At 49.9% G+C, this 22,715-nt stretch overlaps 2 protein-coding genes across 2 annotated transcripts; one reads left to right on the top strand and one right to left on the bottom strand.

Moving 5' to 3' along the window:
- The first annotated feature begins 2,317 nt into the window (after positions 1-2,317).
- On the top strand, positions 2,318-13,460 carry Rbp3 (retinol binding protein 3). The gene is made up of 4 exons (XM_020153863.2): positions 2,318-6,194; positions 8,141-8,331; positions 9,967-10,109; positions 11,574-13,460. Exons 1-4 carry the CDS (start codon positions 3,147-3,149, stop codon positions 11,894-11,896), a joined length of 3,705 nt encoding a protein of 1,234 aa, XP_020009452.1. The 5' UTR covers positions 2,318-3,146; the 3' UTR covers positions 11,897-13,460.
- Positions 13,461-15,811: 2,351 nt separating this feature from the next.
- Positions 15,812-20,519, bottom strand: Znf488 (zinc finger protein 488). The gene has a single exon (XM_074077921.1). The coding sequence runs from the start codon at positions 20,373-20,375 to the stop codon at positions 19,404-19,406; it is 972 nt and encodes a 323-aa protein (XP_073934022.1). The 5' UTR covers positions 20,376-20,519; the 3' UTR covers positions 15,812-19,403.
- Between the last annotated feature and the right edge of the window lie 2,196 nt (positions 20,520-22,715).

Below are 22,715 nucleotides of genomic sequence, written 5' to 3'. Positions count from 1 at the left end.
CAGCCAGGCACTTGTAGGGAGCCACTCACTTGAAAGAAGTTCCATTAATAATGTCATTTAACCTTGCAGCTGGATCACTCCCTGAATTCTCCCAGAACTGGATACAGGCAGAATGCCTAATCAGAACTTGTTTATAGTCTTCTCTTTTTCAAGGCAGGCTTCGTTCTCACGTAGGCTGAGTCAACAAGGCCAACAAGGTAGGTGTGGGATGTTCCGTCCTCCTGAGCACCTGGTGAGCACTAAGGGTTTGCTTCTATGTCCAGGTTATCTGACCAGGTCTACCTATCCTGAGCTCCTGAACATCAGATTCTTCTTTAGACTGCTCTCCATAGGACTTCCATATCTGTACTCCTGAGATGGGCCCCCTTGAACCCAGAGAGACTCTCATACCATCATCTTAGATAGTCAAAGAGAGAGAGAGAGAGAGAGAGAGCAAGCTTAGGTTACTGGAGCCTGGGTCTGGATATATAAAAGCTCATGGCAGGGTAGGGGCCTAAGAAGCCCAAACTGAAGGTACACGGGTCCCCAGGCCAGCCCCTGCCTCTCACTGTGTCTTTCTCCAATCCTACAGGGGTGGTCTAATCCCAGGTAGCTCCTGCTATGTTCTCAGCATTCTTGCTATGACCTCTAACATTATTATACAGAATCCCTCAGAAATACTGAGGCTTGTCTCATTACCCTAGTTCCTTTTCTGAGGAAGTCGCAGAACCAGAGCTATCTGATCACCTAATTTAGTGTCTAATCCTAGAAAGTGCTAGGATTTGGGATTAACTTCTAAACCCACACTGGACAGCTCTACCCTGTGGACATTTGTATAAATGAGGGCTTTCCAACACTCTTCCAAGTCCAAAACTCAGCCCCCAAGATGACAACGGGACTTGCTGTAGTCAGCCTGGGCAGGAATTTGGCAGGGGCTATGTAGAAAGATTTGGGAATCCTCCCAGCCCCTGCTCCAGGCACTTGCTCAGAACATATGGCCGGTGATAGACTAAGGAAACCTCAACCTTCTGTTCATATCCAGCCCTCACTTACAAGCCACCTCAGGCTCCTAGAGAGTTTGGAAAACTGTGGGGACAGGATATGCCCTCTCACCTGCCTTGAGTTGTGCCCACAGAAAGTACTGCCTCTCCCCCAGGCACTGTCCACCTCAGGTACCCCCATGGACATGCAACAGACTTGGTTCTTTTTCTCAACTACTCCTGAGTTGGGGGCCATTCACACAAACCAGTCACATTTTGTACTACTGCTTTTTTCCTTCCCAAAGGGACCCCATTCCTGGTCGTCCTTACCGCCAGCTCTTCCTGTCTAGAGCTCAGCCTGGACTCCAGCAATGACACACAAATGCTTCGGAGGACCTTGGACAGCATGCTCGGAGTTGGGTACCCCAGGTGGAGGCAGAGCAGAAGGCCTAGTGGTCCCTGTGGGACCTGAGGAAATGCAGCAGATGTATTTTTAAGGAGTGTCTATGGCATCCCACCCCCAACCTGACTTTAATAGTAAATCAGGCTCATTCCCATTGGCTGCAAACCGTGGAGTGATGTGACCATATGTCACTTGGGCATTAAACAAATCCTAATGAGCTAAAAATATGTTTGTTTTAGCTAATTGACCTCTTTGGCCTTCATAAATCACTTGGTAAACATCCTCAGATAATGACTTCCTAAGAACAGATTGATTCTCGGCTATATAGAGAAAGGTCCCCTGCCCGAGCACTACCATCTCTGGCTACCTGCTGGGGCACAAGTAGGATCCCACCTGCTTCCCACTCAGCCCAACAAATGTGTGCTGGACACAACTCATAAAACCTAGGAAGCCAGAGCCAGAGACAGCTCTACCAACTGCTGCTCCCTGACGTACAACCTGACCAGTGGGCCAGGGGTGCTTTGTCTGTTGAATGAGAGAAATACCCCCATCCAGAAGGGCACATCAACAAGGCAGGAGTTCTAGGTAGTGGCTCCATGGTAGCCATTCTTAGATATCTGTAGCAAGGCAGTCATAAGTGAGACATACACCATTTCCATGAGAAGAAGCAAGAGCTGGGAGCCTGGAGTCCAGCAGTGTACCTGGGACTGGCTCCCACTTGTGTTCCAGGCAGATAGAGAGTGTATCCTAGATTCTGTGTGAAACCAAGGACCACAGAGACCCATATCCCCCTATAATTTGGTTCTTTTTGCAAGTGGCAGGCTGTGGCAGGCAACTATAGGGTGTCCTTTAACCAAAAAAATGATGGTCACCCCCATCTCAGGGCTAATCTCATTCGATCTAGAATTACTGGTCCCATGATGTCCCCTGCCACCTGACACACCCCACGGTGAGGTCCACATATTTCATTCCTCTCATTGGACAGCTGTGAGGGGATCCAGCTGATGCTCAAAGACATTAGCAAGACGTAGGTACCAAGGGCTAATGGGCCTGAGACTCAACCTCTGTACTCAACCTCTGTTCTTTCTGAGCCCACTGTGGCCTGACTGGTTTCTTCCCACAGCCCCCCAACTGTGCCAACCTGAAATGATGGGCTCAACTAGTTACTGAATTCTCTGGTCTATTTCTCTGACTATAAAACATAAACTCACAGCAACTCAGTATTTCCTATTTGCCAGGCACTGTGAAGTGCTTTACACAGATTTTCTCATTTAATTTATCCGATAAATAAGGGTCTTTTCTAAGCCCATAGAACTAGACCTCCAACGAGATCTACCTAGTGCCAGAGCCAGGGTGTCCCCCAAAGTGGTAGGGAAATGCTATTTACTTACAGGCTAATAACTCTTCTTTGGAAGACTTTGGTGAAAACTGTCAGTTTGCAAAACATAGTACAGGGCCTGGCATGCTGCAGAATCTCAAAATAAACAGCAGTTATTCGTGTTATTTTATGCAGAAATGGCTCAGCAAGATGAGATGCACCGCTCCTCCTGGGTCAAACTACCCTGGCCCCTTCTCTCCAGTCCCCCAGGGCTGATGCACTTGAATTAGACAGGATTAAAGGCTTACTGGAGCTGGAAGCCTAGCCCCAACTCCTGAGTTGAGCCTCAGACCTTCTGTCCACCCGCTGAGAAGGACGAGGGGGGAAGGCAGCTGCACAGAACAGGACTGTCGTCTTTCACCCGGTGAAGGAAGCTTTTGTTCAGGAGCCAGCTCCTGGGATCCCAATGATGAGAGAATGGGTGCTACTCTTGTCCATGTTGCTCTGTGGCCTGGCTGGCTCCACAAGCCTGTTCCAGCCAAGCCTGGTGCTGGACATGGCCAAGATCCTCTTGGATAACTACTGCTTCCCAGAGAACCTGATGGGGATGCAGGCAGCTATTGAACAGGCCATGAAGAGTCATGAGATTCTGAGCATCACAGATCCTGAGACACTGGCCCATGTGCTGACTACCGGGGTGCAGAGTTCCTTGAATGATCCACGCCTGATCATCTCCTATGAGCCCAGCACCCTTGAGGCTCCCCGGAAAGCCCCAGCACTCACCAACCTCACCCAAGAGGAACTGCTCACCCAGGTGCAGAAGAACATCTACCATGAGGTCCTGGAGAGCAATGTGGGCTACCTGAGGGTGGATGATCTCCCAGGCCAGGAGGTGCTGAGCAAGATGGGGGGATTCCTGGTGGCCCATGTGTGGATGCAGCTCATGGGCACCTCTGCCTTGGTGCTGGACCTCCGCTACTGCACCAGGGGCCACGTTTCTGGTATCCCCTATGTCATTTCCTACTTGTCCCCTGGGAACACCGTCTTGCATGTAGACACCATCTATGACCGTCCCTCCAATACCACCACGGAGATCTGGACCTTGCCAAAGGTCCCGGGACAGAGATACAGTGCTGACAAGGATGTGGTGGTCCTCACGAGCAGCCGCACTGGAGGCGTAGCAGAGGACATCACCTATATTCTCAAGCAGATGCGCAGGGCCATTGTGGTGGGTGAGCGCACAGAGGGGGGTGCCCTGGATCTCCAGAAGCTGAGGATAGGCCAATCCAACTTCTTCCTCACGGTGCCAGTGTCCAGGTCTCTTGGGCCCCTGGGCGGAGGCAGCCAGACGTGGGAGGGCAGTGGAGTACTGCCCTGCGTGGGGACACCAGCTGAGCAGGCCCTGGAGAAAGCCCTAGCCATTCTCACCCTGCGCCGTGCCTTGCCAGGAGTTGTCCACCGCCTTCAGGATGCTCTGCAGGACTACTATACACTGGTGGAACGTGTGCCAGCCCTGTTGCACCACCTGGCCAACATGGACTACTCTACAGTGGTCTCAGAAGAAGATCTGGTCACTAAGCTCAATGCTGGCCTACAGACTGTGTCTGAGGATCCCCGGCTCCTGGTGCGGGCTGTTGGGCCCAGAGAAACCTCTTCTGGGCCTGAGGTTGAGGCTGATGATCCCCCGGTGGTAGACCCCGAGGTGCCCAAGGACGAGACAGCCCGGCAGGCCCTGGTGGACTCTGTATTTCAGGTGTCAGTGCTGCCAGGCAACGTGGGTTACCTGCGTTTTGACAGATTTGCAGATGCTTCTGTGCTGGAGGATCTGGGCCCTTATGTACTGCGCCAGGTGTGGGAGCCCCTGCAGGACACGGAGCATCTCATCATGGATCTGCGTCACAATCCCGGGGGACCATCCTCCGCCGTGCCCCTGCTGCTGTCCTACTTCCAGGGCCCAGAGGACAGCCCTGTGCGCCTCTTCACCACCTATGATCGCCGCACCAACATCACACAGGAGCACTTCAGTCGCAGGGAGCTTCTGGGCACACGCTATGGCAACCAGCGTGGGGTGTACCTGCTCACCAGCCACCGCACCGCCACAGCCGCTGAGGAGTTTGCTTTCCTCATGCAGTCACTGGGCTGGGCCACGCTGGTGGGTGAGATCACCGCAGGCAGCCTACTGCACACCTGCATGGTGCCACTGCTGGACACGCCTGAGGGTGGCCTGGTGCTCACTGTCCCAGTGCTCACCTTCATCGACAACCATGGTGAGGGTTGGCTGGGTGGTGGTGTGGTGCCCGATGCCATCGTGCTGGCTGAGGAGGCCCTGGACAGAGCCCAGGAGGTGCTGGACTTCCACCGCAGCCTAGGTGCCTTGGTGGAAGGCACAGGACGCCTGCTAGAGGCCCATTATGCTCGGCCAGAGGTCATGGGGCAGACAGCAGCCCTGCTGCAGGCCAAGCTGGCCCAGGGAGCCTACCGCACAGCAGTGGATTTGGAATCACTGGCCTCACAGCTCACGGCTGACCTGCAGGAGGTGTCAGAGGACCACCGCCTGCTGGTGTTCCACAGCCCCGACGAGCTGGTGGCCGACGACATGCCCCTGCCACCCCCAGCTGTTCCCTCCCCAGAAGAGCTCTCCTATCTCATTGAGGCTTTGTTCAAGACGGAGATACTCCCAGGCCAGTTGGGCTACCTGCGTTTTGATGCCATGGCTGAGCTGGAGACAGTGAAAGCCATTGGGTCGCAGCTGGTGCGGCTGGTGTGGCAGAGGCTGGTGGACACAGCCGCACTGGTTGTCGATCTGCGCTATAACCCTGGCAGCTACTCCTCAGCCGTGCCGCTGCTCTGCTCCTACTTCTTTGAGGCAGAGCCCCGCCAGCACCTCTACTCTATCTTTGACAGAGCCACCTCGAGGATCACAGAGGTATGGACCCTGCCTCAGGTTGCCGGGCAGCGCTATGGAACCCACAAAGACCTCTACATCCTGATGAGTCACACTAGTGGCTCTGCAGCAGAGGCTTTCGCTCACACCATGCAAGACCTGCAGCGGGCCACAATCATCGGGGAGCCCACGGCTGGAGGGGCACTCTCTGTGGGCATCTACCAGGTGGGCAACAGTCCCTTATATGTCTCCATGCCCACGCAGATGGCCCTAAGTGCCACCACTGGTGAGGCCTGGGACCTGGCTGGTGTGGAGCCTGACATTACTGTGCCCATGAGCGAGGCCCTCTCCACAGCCCAGGATATAGTGGTCCTGCGTGCCAAGGTGCCGACAGTGTTGCAAACGGCTGGGAAACTGGTGGCTGATAACTATGCGTCCCCTGAGCTGGGGTCCAAGATGGCTGCTAAGCTGAGTCGTCTGCAGAGCCGCTATGCAAGGGTGACCTCAGAAGGGGCCCTGGCAGAGATGCTGGGGGCTGACCTGCAGATGCTGTCTGGGGACCCACACCTGAAGACAGCCCATATCCCCGAGGATGCAAAGGACCGCATTCCTGGAATTGTGCCCATGCAGGTGAGAGACAAGGGAGGCTTGGCCCCACCCAGTCTTGGGAGTAATTTGACTAGTTGTTGGCATGTGCTGGGCTATGTGCACAGTGCAAAACAATGGCTTCCAGTCTTGTTTACTGTCACCCTGTGCCCCATCAACTGTCTGTGCCCAGGGTCCCTGAGCACCTCTGTAGAGCACGGTACTCTCAGGAACCCAGTGGTCAGCTGGAAGGCAAGAATTTGCAGGGGGTCAGTGTTAGGGAGGGGGCCAGAAAGTCACCTAAGGCCCCAAGCTGTGATTTTCTCCTCTGCAAATGTAGGTTTTGTGTTCATCCTTACTGTACCTGCTACAATGGTTGTGTGAATGAATCAGAGGCAGAGTTAGAGAAGTGGGAGAGGGGGTGGGGAAGGAGGCAGAGGCCCCAGCCTCATGCCCTCAGATTAAAGCACGAAGCTTGGACACAGGCCCTGGAGTGGTCAGGAGTGCCAGGGCACAGCCCTGCCTTGGTTAGGAGCCCACTGCTACCTCCTCCCTCCCACAATGCAAAGCATGCGCCCTGAATGAGCTACACGGGGTAGACATACACCTCATCCAAGGGCCTACTGGACAGGAAATTTAGAGCAAGGCTGCTGTAGTCAAAGTATTTGGAAGCCAGAGGTGGACTAAGGCAGAGTATGGCTTCAGGGTGAGTGGGCAAGAGAAAATTCTCTGAACCAGTGGCCAAGGTGGCCATAGGATTTACCAAGGGCCCTACATTAGCCAAATACTCAATCAAAACCAGCACTTCTGGTATCACTCCACAGTTTTCTCATGGGTGACTATGTGTGTGGTCACAGTGAGTTGGCAGGGCATGACACCCTTGAAAGGAGGCCTGAGGTAAGGGCTTGGGAACTCACAGCTGATCTGGGAAGTGCTCACTGAGCAGGGAACCAGGTGGGAAGGGATGGAAACTGACACCTGGTGCATTACTAAGCCTGCTGTGTTGAAGACAGTGGGGTGAGCTCACCAGGATCCTGACATGTGTGAGAGGGCCTCCTGGAGCTGTCTCTCTTCTGGTGGAAGAGAGCCGGTGGTTCCATCCTCCATTGATGAAGGTCGATCTGGGGACATGACTTTCACATGCTGGGGCCAAGCAGGCTTACCCATGTGTGGAAAACCTAGAGAAGAGAGTGAAAAGACAGGCGGTGCCACAGAGGCCTGTCAGTGGGGCAGAGTCAGCTACAATCAGATGGACTGGGGACAGAGCAGGACTGCAGCCAGTCCCCACCCACACAGGTTTCCCTGCCCACTCCTTGCTCTCTGCCCAGCTCTCTGAGTCCTGCCACTTCCAGTAGCCCTGCAGCTCCCTCAATTTCCAAATTTCCCACTTGTTCCTTTCCAACATAGCCAGGGTTCACAGTAAGGAGTCAGTTGTGGATTCATTCGGGCTTTACCCCTTACTGACTGTGTGACCTTGGGCAATTTACTTGATCTCTCTGTGTTTCAGTATCCTCATGGAAAGGTAAGAATAATGGTGTCTCCTGTATAGTGTGACTGAGGTGATGATAAGAGCCAAACCCCAGGCAAAGGTAAGTAAGGTCTTTCCTTCCTGCCCCAGTGAAGGAGAAGAAGATGAGTCCAGGGGCATTAAAAAGTGTCTGGTGAGGTCAGAGGAGCCAGTGAGGAGACCATGCCTGGGCTTTTCACTCAGGACACCAGGGTGTGGAGTTGACAGGCCTAAGCATCCTCTGCAAGGAAGCTGCTGACCAAAGGGATGTATGTGGGTTCATGCTCAGACCCACCACCCACAGGATGACATCCCAGACACGCTGTTAGGAAAGTCTCCAGCCCAGTAACTCCTTTAGAAATCTTAGTTCCCTTCCCACCCCATTAACATTTCCCAGGATGTAAAGGGGACCTATAGCACCACCTTCCCGAGGCTCTGCAATCTGCTCTCTTCTGACACTGAGCACTGCCTCCCACTCTTCCAGATCCCCTCCCCAGATGTCTTTGAAGACCTGATCAAGTTTTCTTTCCACACTAACGTGCTAGAGGACAACATTGGCTACCTGAGGTTCGACATGTTTGGGGACTGTGAGCTGCTCACCCAGGTCTCTGAGCTGCTGGTGGAACACATCTGGAGGAAGATTGTGCACACGGCCGCCCTGATCATTGACATGAGGTCAGTGGGCCTGGCAGTGGTTCCTGGCCAGGCCACAGCACTCGCTGAAGAAAGCCAGAACTGCAGGCCACAGCAAGGAAGAAAAAGGACCATGTGACAGAGCCAAGGAGCTGAGTGGGACCAGGCCACCTGCCTATCAGGCCTTCGGCCAGCTAACTCAGGGGTTTAGGTTTATCCCAGCACTGGTATTTTTTAAGCTCCTTTGATGATCTCAATTTCAGGTTAACAAATATCCCAAATTTGTTGCCTGGTCACAGAAATCAAACCAAACGGCAGCACACTAAAAATACTGATTCCTGTGCCCTACCCAGGCTCCTGCATCAGGAGCTCCAGGGGCAGGTGTAGTCTGGATATCTAATAGGCATTCCAGACCTGTTTGGGACAACTAAGCCCTCTACATATAGTTGTGATTCAGGTCATACAAAACCAACCTAGTATTTCCCTGTTATGAGAATCCCCAGGCCAAGGTTCCAGGGAGAATTTGAAAATGAACCACTAATGCTGCAGAAAGAATTCTTTGCATCACAAAATGGTTGTTGGAAGGATGTTTTCAGCTATCATTTCCTCTTGATTTCTGCAAAAAATGAGCAGTTTTGATCACAGAGCAGCCTTCCCTCCCCAGGGTGGAAGAGCCTTCAGGCCGTGGCCAGGCCCTGGTTTCCGGTAACTCCTGGGTCCATTTGTGGATGTGCCCTGGACACCTTTTGTGGACTGCTCCCCTCCGATGGGGATCTTTCTTACCTCCCCTGCTTCCCAAGAGAGCCTCAGGGGATGGGTGATCAGAGACAGCCCAGATTAGCTGCATGGCTCTTAGTCATCACTAGGTGGCACTGAATCCCAGAGAGGCCGATTCTCCCTAGAAGGTAAATCATTTCCCCCTGTCTGGTTTCATGTGTATCCTGAACGTGGGGCTTCTGTGGTTCTCTGATCATTTTATTCCTCACTCTAGTGAAACCTGAGCCACCTTCATGCTGAGTCCTTTTTAAAAAGCGGCCCCAGCCTACAGGTGCTCTTGGCTTAAAGGCCCTTCCTTTGCTGATGCTGGGAGATTCAGATGCTGGGGTCACAGGCCCTGAACCCAGCCAGGCAGTCCTCAGCTATCAACTGAAGAAGCTCCTAACATATTGCCAACCGCAGATGGGGAGGCAGGAGCCCAGCAAGGTCATACAGTGGGACTCAGGGTGCCTACTCCCCCATGTAGCTCCATAGCTCTGAGTACACTGCCACACTAAGTGCCACATTAGGACACCTGAGCTAAGGCACTTGATGGGTTTTGCAAAATTTTCACAGAATGCAGCTGGGGAAGATGGCATTTCTACTCCCAGGCAGGATGAGTCCAGCGAAGTGGACCTTGTTCACCGTCTGGGGGAAATATGTGAACAAGTTCCTAATTGCAGGACTTGTCAGTGTTATTCAGTATTTTCCACAAAGTCTTTCGGTCTTAAGAGAACTGGTACTCTGGGAAATGGTCTGGGCCATGCCCACCCATGAAGTTCTGAAGGAGGAAGGGGTACTAGACTGAAGCTAGTTAGAATTAGAACCCTTTGCAGGGCAAAGATCCCTACCCCCAGAGGGGCACGGAGGGTCCAGCTGTGAGCTCACTCTGCCCAACAGACGCCACTTCCTTTCCCTCAGGTTCAATATTGGCGGTCCCACCTCATCCATCTCTGCCCTGTGCTCCTACTTCTTTGACGAGGGCCCCCCCACTCTGCTGGACAAGATCTACAGCAGGCCCAATGACTCTGTCAGCGAACTCTGGACTCACACCCGTCTTGCAGGTGCGTGAGAAGGCCTTCTCCTTCCTGTTCTCATTCTAGAAGTTTCTGGAAAATCAAGGGGAAATGACTTGAGATTAGGTAAAGTAATAGGGACTGGAAAAACATAAAACCCCTGCCCTGACCCATGCATTTGGTGCTATGACCTATAATCTCAACAAAACACCCACTATTATGCTCACTTTCTAGAGGAGAAAAATGGGGGTCAATTAGGTTGAATGTCTTCTCTAGGTTACTCAGCTAATAAACAAAAGAGCCAACGTGCAAATGTTACTTTTCTAAAACAAACATGCCCCCACTTTCAGCACTTCCGCCAGCAGCCTGCAGTACAAATGCAGACGAATCTCCCACCCATTGGTAAACCTCTAAACCCAGTAGATCTCCCAGTGCTCATCTTGCTTATAATTCTCATCAGCAGCTCCTCAGAACTGCCAGACGAAAGTTCCAGATGCAGATGGGCCTTCCCTTACCTGCCCTTGGCCCAGAGCAGTGTTTGTTGCTGCAGAGGCAGCCCCTGACCTTCATAAGCCCTGAATTTTCAAAGTCCATGGCTGGGAAGATGGCATCTCTCCCTCTCCTGCCCAGCGTGCAGAACCTAGGACACTGTGCTCCTATCCACAAGAGGGCGCGAGAGAGGTGGCACCTCGACCAATTGCCATACTGCTTTAATTCCTGCACTTCCTCATTACACAGCATAGATCCTGGCAGCAAAATACAGACAAAGATCAGAACAAGGTGAATCCTAAATTCAAACAGGCATTCAAGACAAGGAGTTGAAAACAGACTCAGGTCTAAAGATCATAGATCTTAAAACTTCAAAGACCAATATGGGAGCCACAAGCCACCTGTGGCTACTGAGTCCTTGAAATGTGACTTGTCCTTAGAGAGATGTGCTGTAAGTGTAAAATACCACTAATGGGGCAGAGGGAAGGGAAGGGAGACAGTAAGTAAAACACTTCACTGCTTTTCAGTTGATTACATTTGAGATGAACATATTTTGGATCTATTAGGTTAAATAAAACATGATTAGAATTTGCCTTTTACTTGTTTATTGGCCATTGCAGTCCTGGAGTGCTATCCTTGTTAAATCACAAATTTGGCCTTTCCGAGGATCCAAAGCAAAAAGGGATTCAGGTCAGACCCAGAGTTCCCGTTGTTTACAAGGAGGTAGCATCACTCCTTCACCACCCCGGCCCCTGTCTTCAGGAAAGTCAACTTTCCCTTCATTTAGCTATGATAAAAGAAGCTGCATAGGGAATCCTCAGACTCACAAATACCTGTGATTGATCACACACTCCTGTCCCCATTTCACAGAGGCAGAAACTGAGGCTCAGAGAGGCTCAGCCTGCATGTGAACCAAGCATGCAGGACTGAGCCCTAGGCCCCTCTACTACAGTCTGGCTTCACAGAGAGGACAGGCCCACAGGCCTTGTCCTGACCTAAGGCTGATGGGCCTCTGTCTTCCAGGTGAACGTTATGGCTCCAAGAAGAGCGTGATCATTCTGACCAGTGGTGTGACAGCTGGCGCTGCTGAGGAGTTTACCTACATCATGAAGAGGCTAGGCAGGGCACTGGTCATCGGGGAGGTGACCAGTGGGGGCTGCCAGCCACCACAGACCTACCATGTGGATGACACACACCTCTACATCACCATCCCTACAGCCCGCTCTGTGGGTGCTGCAGATGGCAGTTCTTGGGAAGGGGTGGGCGTGACACCCCATGTGCTCGTCCCTGCAGAAGTGGCCCTCACCAGAGCCAAGGAGACACTCCAACATGCCCTTCAAGGGTGAGGCAGGTGGGCAGGGCACAACTGAGGGTCCTGTCTGAGGCCTCAGGGGCAGCACTGGGAGTACACAGCCTGGAGCTCATCCATCTGACCTCCTCACCACTGCACTGATGCTCTGCCTGGACCCTCACAGATAGGGAGCTCGGCCCCTTCAAAAGCAGTCCCACCAGAGAAGTTATTTTGGGGAGCCATCATCCATCTCCATCCTCACCCATGCTTTCTAATCACCAACTCTTGCTCCTGGAACTGTCACTCAGCGGCTCCATGGAGAGAATAATGTAAGAATGAAATGTCACTTTGCATTTTCTCATAGTCACATTTGTAAAAAGTGAAAAAAACAAGAGATCAATTTTCATAGTATACTCTAATGGTGCAGGTGCTCCTTGGCTTACAATGGAGTTGTGTCCTCATAAATTCATCTTGACTAGAAAATATCATTAAGTCAAAAATGCATTTGATACCTGGATAAACCTACTTTTGTAAAGTCAAAAAAACCCACAAGTTGTAAGTTCAGAGAGCATCTTTATAATTTATTTAACCCACTGTACCAGTGGTAGTATCATTTCACTACATGACACATACCAATGGTAATAAGTAGCATGTTCTTATACAAAGTCTTTGAAGTGTGTGCAGCTGGGTGACAGAACATCTCCAGAAATCGGTGGCCATCTGCAGCAGTGGTCCCAAAAGTGCAGGGGCCCCACTCCTTAAGCATTCTGTCCCTACTAGGGCACCTCCCACACTGCCCTGAGGTCATCTCTCTCGTCACACTGTAGACCTCAGGGGCAGCACTGTCCTACTCATCTCAGTCACCTGCTGCCTGACACCTGGCAGGCAAGATACAGGACTTGAAAGTGAGAACCCTCAAAGGCCCTGCTCACAGTCCTGGTGGAGGTGAGAAAAGTCCCAGCCAGAACTGCAGGAGTCCAGGACCCAGGACTGTTGAGTGAGGGTCATGCACAAGGGTCTTCACATCTGGTAAAGTCAGGGTGCAGCTTGTGGGCTCTGCTAGACCAGAAAAGCTCCCCAAAGACAACTCATCCCAGGCACTGGCACAGCCCCGACCTCCCCAGCCCTCTCCACAGACTCCGAGGAGCTATGGTGTCTGGGCAAGCCACTGGGCCACCCAACATTTCAGGGATGTGGATGGGACAACCCTTGAACTAACCCTAAGTAAACTGCCCAATCTAGTGTAAAATCTCACTGAAGTTCCTTCTGCTGCTGCTCCATTCAAGTAAGGTTATATGTAATCATAGAATTTTAGTTGTAATGTGTAGGATATGATCTCACCTTTGTGTTCACTGGACCCATTCATCTCCAGGAGAATATGCAACTACTCTTCATGGCTTAAATCCTTAAATTCTAGGGCTTCTCTCTCCTCTTGTCCCTCTCTCTGTATATAGAAGATAGATAGATGATAGATAGATAGATAGATAGCTCTCTAAAGATCACCTAAGTTTTAACCACGTTCCTAAGTGACAGAATTATGGGTAGTATTTTTCTCCTTTCTTCTTAATATTTCTACCTTTTTCTAGATCCTCTTACTGAGCAAATATCATCATTTTTCAATGCAGCAGTCATGATTCCAAAATATAAAATAAACTATGCAATTGAGCCCCTAATTGAATACAGCGACCCCTGGTGGTTGTTACCTATGTTCTTTTCCTGGGTTTTTCTTTGGAATCATTGGATTCCTTTGTCTGGCACTTAGGGGCAGCTGATTGGGTCTAATTCGTGGTCCCAGAGCTATGGAGTCAGCAGATGGCAAAGGTCCCAGGATCTTCCACAGGGTTTCGAAGGGGTAGAGAGGCTGTAGTTGAGATATTCATGGTTTTCTCTTCAAAGTCTCCACCATCACATGGTAAGCTGCTGAGTTGCAGCCAGTTCAACAACCTTCTGGAGGCCACACAGCCAGAAGAGTGGATGCTTTTCCTTCTTGAGGCCGCCCAGCATTTTCACCTCCCTTGGATGTTCAGAGAATCTCTTCCCATCTGTGCCTGTGGGAAGCAGCGTCACTAAGCTGCAGCAAAGTGGTTAGGAGCCCAGGTTCTAGAATTAGCCTGCCTGGTGGGAAGACCAGGATAGCCACTTCCCAGCTGTGCAATACTGGGCAATTTACTTCAGCTCTCTGGGCCTCAGTTTCCTCATCTGTTCAATGGGAGAGATAATTCTACATTTGGGAATATGAAAATTATATGAGTTAATCCAGTACCCAGTCAACATTAGCTGACATTATTCCCTCACTCCAAACTGGACAGCCCAGAAGCCTGGGTGCTAGAAGCACATGTCCAGGTGCTGTCTGTCAAGAACTAGCCATGCCTCTGACAGGAAGGAAAAGATGACCTTGATCTTCAGATTCTTGCTGGAGATGTGAATGGGAGTCACTAGCAACCACAGCAGCCATATACTCCATCCAGAAAGAAATATGGAGGTGCACCTGAGGGGCCCCACAGAGCCCTGTCTTCAGGACAGGCTGAAGCACTGGAGGGGAGGACCCCAGCACATTTCCCATCTCATTCATCCTCCTATCCCTGTGTCCCCATATCTGCACCCCTACACACATAGTCCAACACACAGTGGGTGGCCACTTGGACATCAGTGAAGCCTGGCTACCCACAAAGCTGGAATGCCCCACTCCTGGGCAAGGACACATGCTTCCAAATTTCCACTGGAGAGCCCTCATCTGCCACCTCCTCCTTCCATGGGATTTAGCCAATGCTTGGCCTAAGGATCTCTGCTCGGTCTTGCTGACCAGAGTGTCCAGTACTGAAAATAGCTTAATCCAAACAGCTTAGAATAACAAGGGAATCAGGCGCCAGGGCCTCTTGCCTCCAGCCCCAGGGAAACACTTTCCCACCCCTGCATGAGCTGCCTCCCAATTCCCCATGCAAAACTGATTTTCCTAAAAGTCCTAAGAGTGTCACAAACCAAACCATGCTGGGGAATGACTTATTTTTAAAATAAGAGTCAGCCCATGAGAGTCCTATCTCTTATGTTATATGATCTTTAGCCCTACCAGGATTTCTAAAAAACACCCCCAAATTTAGGCAAATGACTTTCTTCCTAAGGAAGAAGTCTCTTTCTGGGGGAATAAGGGACATGAATAAGGATAGAAGGACCAGGCCCAGCCCCTGGGCTACTCAATGGCTGACAGCATGTTAGAATTGGGGTCACCTGCTGGTGGTTCCTGCCTCTCCCCATCACCACCACTACTGATGTGCTTCAGTGAGTCCTTGCCATTTTGGCCATCCATCATTGTTTAAAAATATGTTGAGCCAATTGACAAGTACTTTCATAGGAAGTCCTGATCTCTGGCCTCTCTCAAGGCCTATGCTTAGTCATCACCTAAGACGTATGAGTGTCAAATACCAAGACCCATCAGCACCACTGCCAGACCCAGGAACAAGGTCAGAAGGGCAGACAACTTCATCCATATTAATTAACCATGTAGTCATCTGTGTTTAGGATCCCTGGGCTAAAGACTCAGGAATTGGAGCTTAAATTTAGGATCCAGACTTTTGATGAGTTTTTCTTCCCTCCAAGATAAGAACAAAAGGAAACCCCTATCTTGGTTAAAACTGAGAACTAAATTGCATCTCAATTCAAAATGTCTTATTATAGCCTTGTTTTCAAATTTTGAGGACATTTTATAAACCTTTATTGAATGGCTGCTGTTGGGAGATGGTTTGTTAGGGCACGATTAACATTTTCCAGGTGCTATTAGGCATTCTTCTTTCCTGAGTTCTAAAAAGGTAGCCAAATCTATTTATTCATCATTTCAGTGACTTCTTGTGTTACATACCTAACAATAGCTGATGTGTGAGTCAGTGTCATGTTTCTACAAGGAAATACCTGAGGCAACTAACTTATAAAGAGAAAAGGTTTATTTGGCTTATAGTCAAGATCAGGTGGCCCCATTGGTTTGACTCTGACAGGTCTAGTGAACACAAAGGTGAGATCATATCCTATGCATTACAACCAAAATTCTATGATTACACATAACCTTATTTGAATGGAACAGCAGAAGGAACTTGAACAGATGGCAATGGTGAGAACACATGTTGGAGCAAGTGCTCCCATCACCAGTCAGGAAGCAGAGAGAGACAGGGAGGAAGAGATCAGGGTCCCACAATTCCCTTCTAGGACTCACCTCTAATACCTAAGGACCTCCCACTAACCACAAAGTTCCATAGCACTTCCCGATACCAGCAACAAAGGGAGCAAGCTTTTGCATATGGACATTTGGGGGACAAAACCATCCAAACCGTAGCAGCCACCAACGCCCTAGATCCTCAGAGAGGCAGAGGAGAGAAGACAGAGAAGCTCCAAGGACAGAGACAAAGACAGCAAATTAAGCTGGAAGAGGGCCAGCTCTTCAGGTGGAAGGTGTTGGGGAACTATCCATGACCTTGAGAGACAAGAGAAAGTTTGTAATACTGGTATGCATATCCTACTAAGCCACATAATGGGGTGCCAATCCTGTTAAATTAGACATACAGAATCTAAGGCATATGACAATTCTTACCTCAGAATTGTAGAGTAAAATTTACGCCTGCGGCTATGATGTGTTGTGGCAACATCACCTGACAACCCTTAACTGGCAAGCTAAAACAAAATACCACAGACTGTAGGAATTCATTGTTCATAATTCTGGCAGCTGGAAGTCCAAGATCAAGGAGTCAGCATGGTGGGAGTGAGGAGCTGGTTCTCTGAGGATTGCTTGTAAAGTATAAGGTACTACCGAATAAAGACCATGCCACGTGTGGATAAGAAAGATTTATTGGAATCAGACCACAGGACTGTCACTCTTTCAGATCCAGAGTGCAGGGTTTGGCTGAAATGAGTAGTGGGCTTTATAGGAGGAGCCAAGCCATGGGAGAGGGAGAGAGTTTCTGGTCTCTGATTATCTGCAATCACCAGATGGAACAGGTCAACATGCCTAGCTAGTTGAGTAACTGGAAGTTCCTGAGTTGTTTTGCAAGCTGAGAAACAATCGGGCAGGGAACAAGCAGGGGAGAAACAAGCAGTCATAAATCAGGGGGTCTAGCCTCGGGAACTTTTGCCTGCCCCAAGAATGCCAGGGACCTAACATAAAGACAGTAACCCCTGTCTCTCACAGACCCCCTTTCCTCATACCATCACCTTGGGGGTTAGGATTTTCACATGAATTGGGGGAACTCAAACATTAAGATCATAGGCATGGCAGAGAGAGCTCAGGCAGCCATGATTTAAAGTGGCTTCTCTCTAGTAGGAATGGAAGACAGGAAGAAGAGAGTATTGACTTCCAGAGGGACCCTGGAACCCAGCCTGGTGCAACTAAGGAACTGCCACATTAATCAACCATGTCACCATGTCTGTTGATTTGAATGGCTGCAAAGCAACTTGCATCTAAATTCATTTTTAATCAAGATTAACTCCATCTTAAAAGTTAATGTTTAGCAAAATCAATTCATCTTGAAAAGTAGAGTTGGAAGAGGTTTTGTTGTGTTTCTTCATAACTTCAAGCAAATGCATGTTCTACTCATGAACAGTAGAACTGGATGTCCTTACGCACGATTACATCGGAGGTCTTTCTGTGCATGTGCAACCTTGCCTCACTGCCTCTTGCCCTTTAATGCCGAGCACATCAGTTCATGTTGTGTACCTCAAAGTTCACAGCTAGAAAGTGAAGGGTGGACTAGAAACCTAAAGTCTCTGATTCAATTTCATGTGCACCTTGCAACAGGACATTTTTTTTCCTTTCAAAATGTATTGGATTAATCCAATAAGCCAGAGAAGGACAACTGTGCTCACCATTTGTCAATGCCCACCCCACCCCAAGAAGCTGATTTCAGATTGGCAGGAGACCAGAATCAGGCATTTCATTCATTTATTTCACTTATCCATTCACTCACTCAACAAATGTCTCCTGAGTGCCTACTGTGTGCCTACATTGTTCTAAACAACAGGGATACATCAATGAACAAACCACAAATCCCTCACAGAGTCTTCATTCTAGAGATAGGAGCCATAGTGAGCAAGATAAATTCACATAATAGTGAAAAGTGCTCAAAAGAAGGGCAATGAGAGACAGAGAGAGGGAGGGAGGGATGGAGAGAAAGAGAGAGAGAGAGAAACAGAGAAAGAGAGAGATAACCAAGTAATAGCAAGATTAAACTGAAATCTGAGGCAAGGAGTCTAGGTCCACCCCTCAATTCCAATTCTATTTTTTTTGCTTGATAGTACGGGTATTTGAACTCAGGATCTCACACTTGCCAGGCAGGCACTCTACCATTTGAGCTACTCTGCCAGCCCACAGTTACAATTCTTGAATCACTTGCCCTGCATGGCCTTTGGCCACATGACACATGGCAGGCTGGAGACACAGGAGCTCAGGGTTGGGGATCCTGGCGTCTTATGCTTTCATTGCTGCTCCAGAGTGATGGTCTTAGGAAAGCTGTGAACCTCTTTAGCTCAGTTGCTTCTGCAGTAAGACAGGCATGAGTATCTAAGTCCTACACTGTTGTGGGGTTAAAATGCTAGAAGAATGTCAAGTTCCTAGTGTGGACCTCATGCTGTGCCCACCCAGAACAGCAAGGGGAGGATGGCTCCTGCAGCATCAGCCAGAATGAATGGCACTGCACATATTCACAGTGTCTTTCCACATACAATGTGAAGACCCATGGAGCAGGCAGACTGAATGCCTGGTCCTCATTCCCTTATCATGGCTTCACCAAGACCAGCACATCATCTGGTTCTGGCTGTGTGACTTGCAGTGGCCCAGGGGAGGGGACAAATGTGACCCAGGCAGAGGCTTGGGATGTGGCCTGTGCATCTAGGCTCACCTCCCTCTCATAGGCTTCCCTGTGAGAGATGCTGGCTCTAGGCAGTCCATTGCCCCAGCAGAAAGAAAGTGTGGACTTGAATCAGTCTGCAACAAGCTCACCCCCAGCCTCTCTCAGCTGAAAAATATGTGTCAATGGTTGTTTGTCCCTGATATTTCATCGATAATAAAGAAAACTAGTACAGAGAGTGACCATAAATCTCATGTACTCAGTACCCATGGTATGCCAGGCAGCAAACTGGCCACTTTTCATACACCTTTCTTATGATTCTGATGACATCCCAAAGACATAGGCATTATCACACCATTTTACAGATGAGAAAAACTGAGGTCCAGGATACAGCTCATAGGTGAAATAGCCCAAATTAGATGCAGGCTGGCCTATCAGCAAAGTCAATAATGTGTGCCAAATGTGCTTCGATGCCAAGCAATAGGAACGGAGCCGGGAGCAGCCCGACCTTCTGTCTGTGAGTCCCGCTAGCCTGGATGAACAAAGTGCATCCTTTTAATCCACAACCTAACTTCCTGCAAAACACATCACAGGGGCTGGATTGTCTCTTTCAGACTGAGTGAACTGTTCATCTGTGGAAACTGGAGTCAGCCTCTCCTCAACATAGGCCAGGAACCACCTCGGCCTCACCACTGAACAATGGATGCTGCACCCAAGGGTTTGCTGCTCAGCCGTCTGCTAGCTGTGAGAAGTCATGTGTCTAGAGAGATGGTGGCGCTCCCGGAAGTACTCATGGCAAACGGGGCAGGTGAGGGCCTCCTCCCTACGCTTCTTAGAATGCGGGTCAGGCCCTGCATGTTCCCTTTGGTGGTGAGACCGCATGTGGAAGACCAGGTCAGCTGTCAGGTGAAAGGCCAGGCTGCATTTGGCACACCAGTTCTGGGTAGACAGGCCCAGAGTGGAGAGTGTAGGTGGCAGAAGGGCCTGTGAAGTTGTGGCAGAGGGTACCAAGGGTGCAGATACCCGGGCCTGGTTGTGCTCCGGCCATGGCATCAGGGCCCCTTGGAAAGCAGTGCAGAGCAGAGAGTTCTGTGACAGCATTTGCAAGTTCCAGAAATCACTCACAAGCTTAGAACTTGACAGTCGACTCCAGCATGGGATGTCTGCAGCAGTGAGGAGACCTGACAGTTCCCCCAGGACATCTCCAGTTTCACCTGTTGGGAAGATGGGGAAGCAGCCAGGCCTGTCTGTCAAGCGCTTTGTTGGTTTGCTGAAGGCGCTTCTCTGCTCACTTCGGGTTGTGTCAGGCCCCACAGAGCAGACTGTGCTGCTGGTCAGGGCCCTGGGGATGTCTGGGGCCAGCTTCTGGGGACCAAGCTGGCTTTCAATGTCCTTGTACTCCCTGTCCTGGGCCTGGCCACCACCCAGCCTCACCTGGAGCTGTGGCAGTTCTGTGAAGGCGCTCTGCCTCTGCTCAGTGCACACTTTCTGGACCAGTGGCTTGCCAGGTCTGGGTTTGCTGGGTACTGTTGACACAACCAGCTCAGCACAGGCCACCTCTCGGCTACCCCTGCCTAAGGCAGCCTCAGAGCCCAGGTGACTCATTTTCTCAAGCAGCACTGGCTTGCAGCCCTGGCTCTGCTCAGGCTCACTAAGCTGCTGTCTGATCTCAGCCAAAGGGCTCTGAGGAACTCCCTCTCCAGCAGCCATGATGATCAGCAAGGTGGGACTAGCTGAGCAAGGTGAACACTCCAGCAGCCATCAGTCTTCAGAGCATTGAGGTTCTGAGGCCTGGCCCCTGGGGAAAGCCATGAGTTCTTAGTGATGGCTGAGCCAGACACACTTAGCCACTGGGCTCTGCAGAGAGAAGAAGCAACAGATGGTGAGAAAGGCATTGGTCACTCGGTGTACCTATAGCTGATATCAGATAAATCACTTGATTCCCTGGTCTCCCTTCCTGTTTGTGAAATAGGAATAGTGGTCATATTGCCTCCAAGGAAAAGGAAAGAGAGGAGAAGACTGTGTGAGACCTATGTGATGTGGACAGCATACAGAGTCTTCAGGGAGCTAAGCCACGTGCAGTACTGCTGGAGGGAGAGGGGTCAGGGCACAAGGGATGGTGTGTATCCCTGTAGCGTGTCTACCATACACTATGGTGATGTTACTATGATGCAGTTGGTGGGGGGGAGCTATATTTTCTATTTCCTCGTATTTCAAAACTATGCTGGCCATATTTTAAAAGAATCTCAGTGTTTTGTTAAGCAGCCAACCAACTATAGGGGGCTGTACCCTTCCTTGCTTGGATTGGGGCAGAGTTCTGCAGTAGTACCCCCATAGCCAGGAGGACTGCTTTGACTCAGGGATGCTGTTTACCTATTTGCTCTGGGGAATCACTCTGAGGTAAGCTTCCCGCTCCTTATTCTCCCTTGGGAAGAAGGACTTCTGGTCCCTATTCCAGAACGCTCTGGTGAGAGTTTCCTGGGAACCAAAGGGCCTGAGAGACATGTCAGACACCCTTCGTGCTGGGGGACCTGGAAGCTGGCTTCTTCTGAGTGCTTTGGGTCTGTTTCATGCAGCCTGGAGAGGTCCCACCTTCACACCAAGCCTGGGCCTGGGGTCTGAACAGGCATCCCCAAGCCATAGGAACAGAAGAAGAGTTTTAAGAGGGGACACATCCAAACACTCAGCTTAGGTCAGCTTCTGAGAAAAGATTTCATCTCCGTTCCTTGATTCATTCAGCTACTCCATACATTTTCAAAAAGCAAACCTCCACACTTGGCAAGTAAGAAATTCAGTCTAGCTGGTGGAACATGCCTGTAATCCCAGCTACTCAGAAGGAAGAAAGAACTGGGAAGATCAAGGTTCAAAGTCATCCTGGGCAAAAACTCGAGACCCCATCTAAAAACAAACTAAAGGCAAAAGGACTGGGGATGTGGCTTAAGTGGTCAAGCACTGGGCTAGAAGGTCAAGGTCTTAAGAAAGAGGGAGAGAAAGAGAGAGCAAGAGATTCAACCTGAATACTGGACAAAGGTTAGGAACAGCATGCTTTGCTGGGTTTTCCCTCCTTAGCAACTTTCTTAAAAGAAAAATCAAAATATCAATGGCAACACCATTTTTTCTAGTATCTGAGCTCAGAGAGTATAAAATCTGCATTTGCCTTAGCAAATAGACTACTGCTTCTCTTTCAAATGGAAAAGCACAAAGTAAAATACAATAGGAAGGCACAGGTTGTAGAGGTAACAGAAATATGTAGATTTGACCCTCATCTCCACACAGTCATCACTGAGCTTTTGGTGTATAATAGGACTCCTCTGAATACGACAATGGTGTGAATGGGTGTGGTAGAAAAATGAATTAGACTAAACAGGAAAATAACATCTATAAGGAACCTCTTCCATGCACAACCTAGTGCAATGCTTCCAAGAATGTGCTTTTCTTTCTTGGTGGTCAAGAGACAGAACAAAATGATGAAACAAATGGATCAACCACCACAATCTAGCCCCACTGCTGGGATGCATCCTCCCTGCCCATGCGGATGAAGGCCAAGTCTTCCCAGAGACTCAGCATCATCCTCATTACTGAAACAGTGGTTCCTAGACATGCACAATGTGCCACTTTCTTAACTGAATCAACACGGCCAGTGGGCTGAGGAAAGGACCGCTCAGGGGTCCTGCCCAGTGCATTCTGAAAGAAGCCCAAACACTGAGGTCTTGGGTGGTCCACTCACGTATGCTGCTTTCTTCCCATTCCTTCATAGATGTCTGAATGTTCTTCCAAATCCAACCAAAACTTGAGGCAAAGCAAAATAACAACAACAAAAAACTTATTAAAAACTCTGCTGGTTACACTGGGCACCAGGTGACTCACGCCTATAATCTAGCTACTTGGCAGGCTAAGATTGGGAGTATTGCAGTTCAAAGCCAACCTGAGCAAATAGTTTAAGACCCCATCTCCAAAATAACCAGAGCAAAGTGGACTAGAGGTGTGGCTCAAGTGGTAAAAATACTTACTTTGCAAGAGTGAAGCCATGAGTTCAAACCCTAGTTCCAC

This window comes from Castor canadensis, chromosome 7, assembly GCF_047511655.1.
Source record: "Castor canadensis chromosome 7, mCasCan1.hap1v2, whole genome shotgun sequence".
Taxonomy (NCBI): Eukaryota; Metazoa; Chordata; class Mammalia; order Rodentia; family Castoridae; genus Castor; species Castor canadensis.
Note: the sequence above shows the minus strand (reverse complement) of the source record. Positions and strands in the feature narration are given on the sequence as shown.

Excerpts from the sequence above, each read along its gene's own strand:
- Rbp3 (XM_020153863.2), top strand. The coding sequence starts at position 3,147 with ATGATGAGAGAATGGGTGCTACTCTTGTCCATGTTGCTCTGTGGCCTG. Across the intron at positions 6,195-8,140 it reads CTGGAATTGTGCCCATGCAG|ATCCCCTCCCCAGATGTCTT; the intron begins GTGAGAGACAAG and ends CCACTCTTCCAG. Across the intron at positions 8,332-9,966 it reads GCCCTGATCATTGACATGAG|GTTCAATATTGGCGGTCCCA; the intron begins GTCAGTGGGCCT and ends CCTTTCCCTCAG.
- Znf488 (XM_074077921.1), bottom strand. The coding sequence starts at position 20,375 with ATGGCTGCTGGAGAGGGAGTTCCTCAGAGCCCTTTGGCTGAGATCAGA.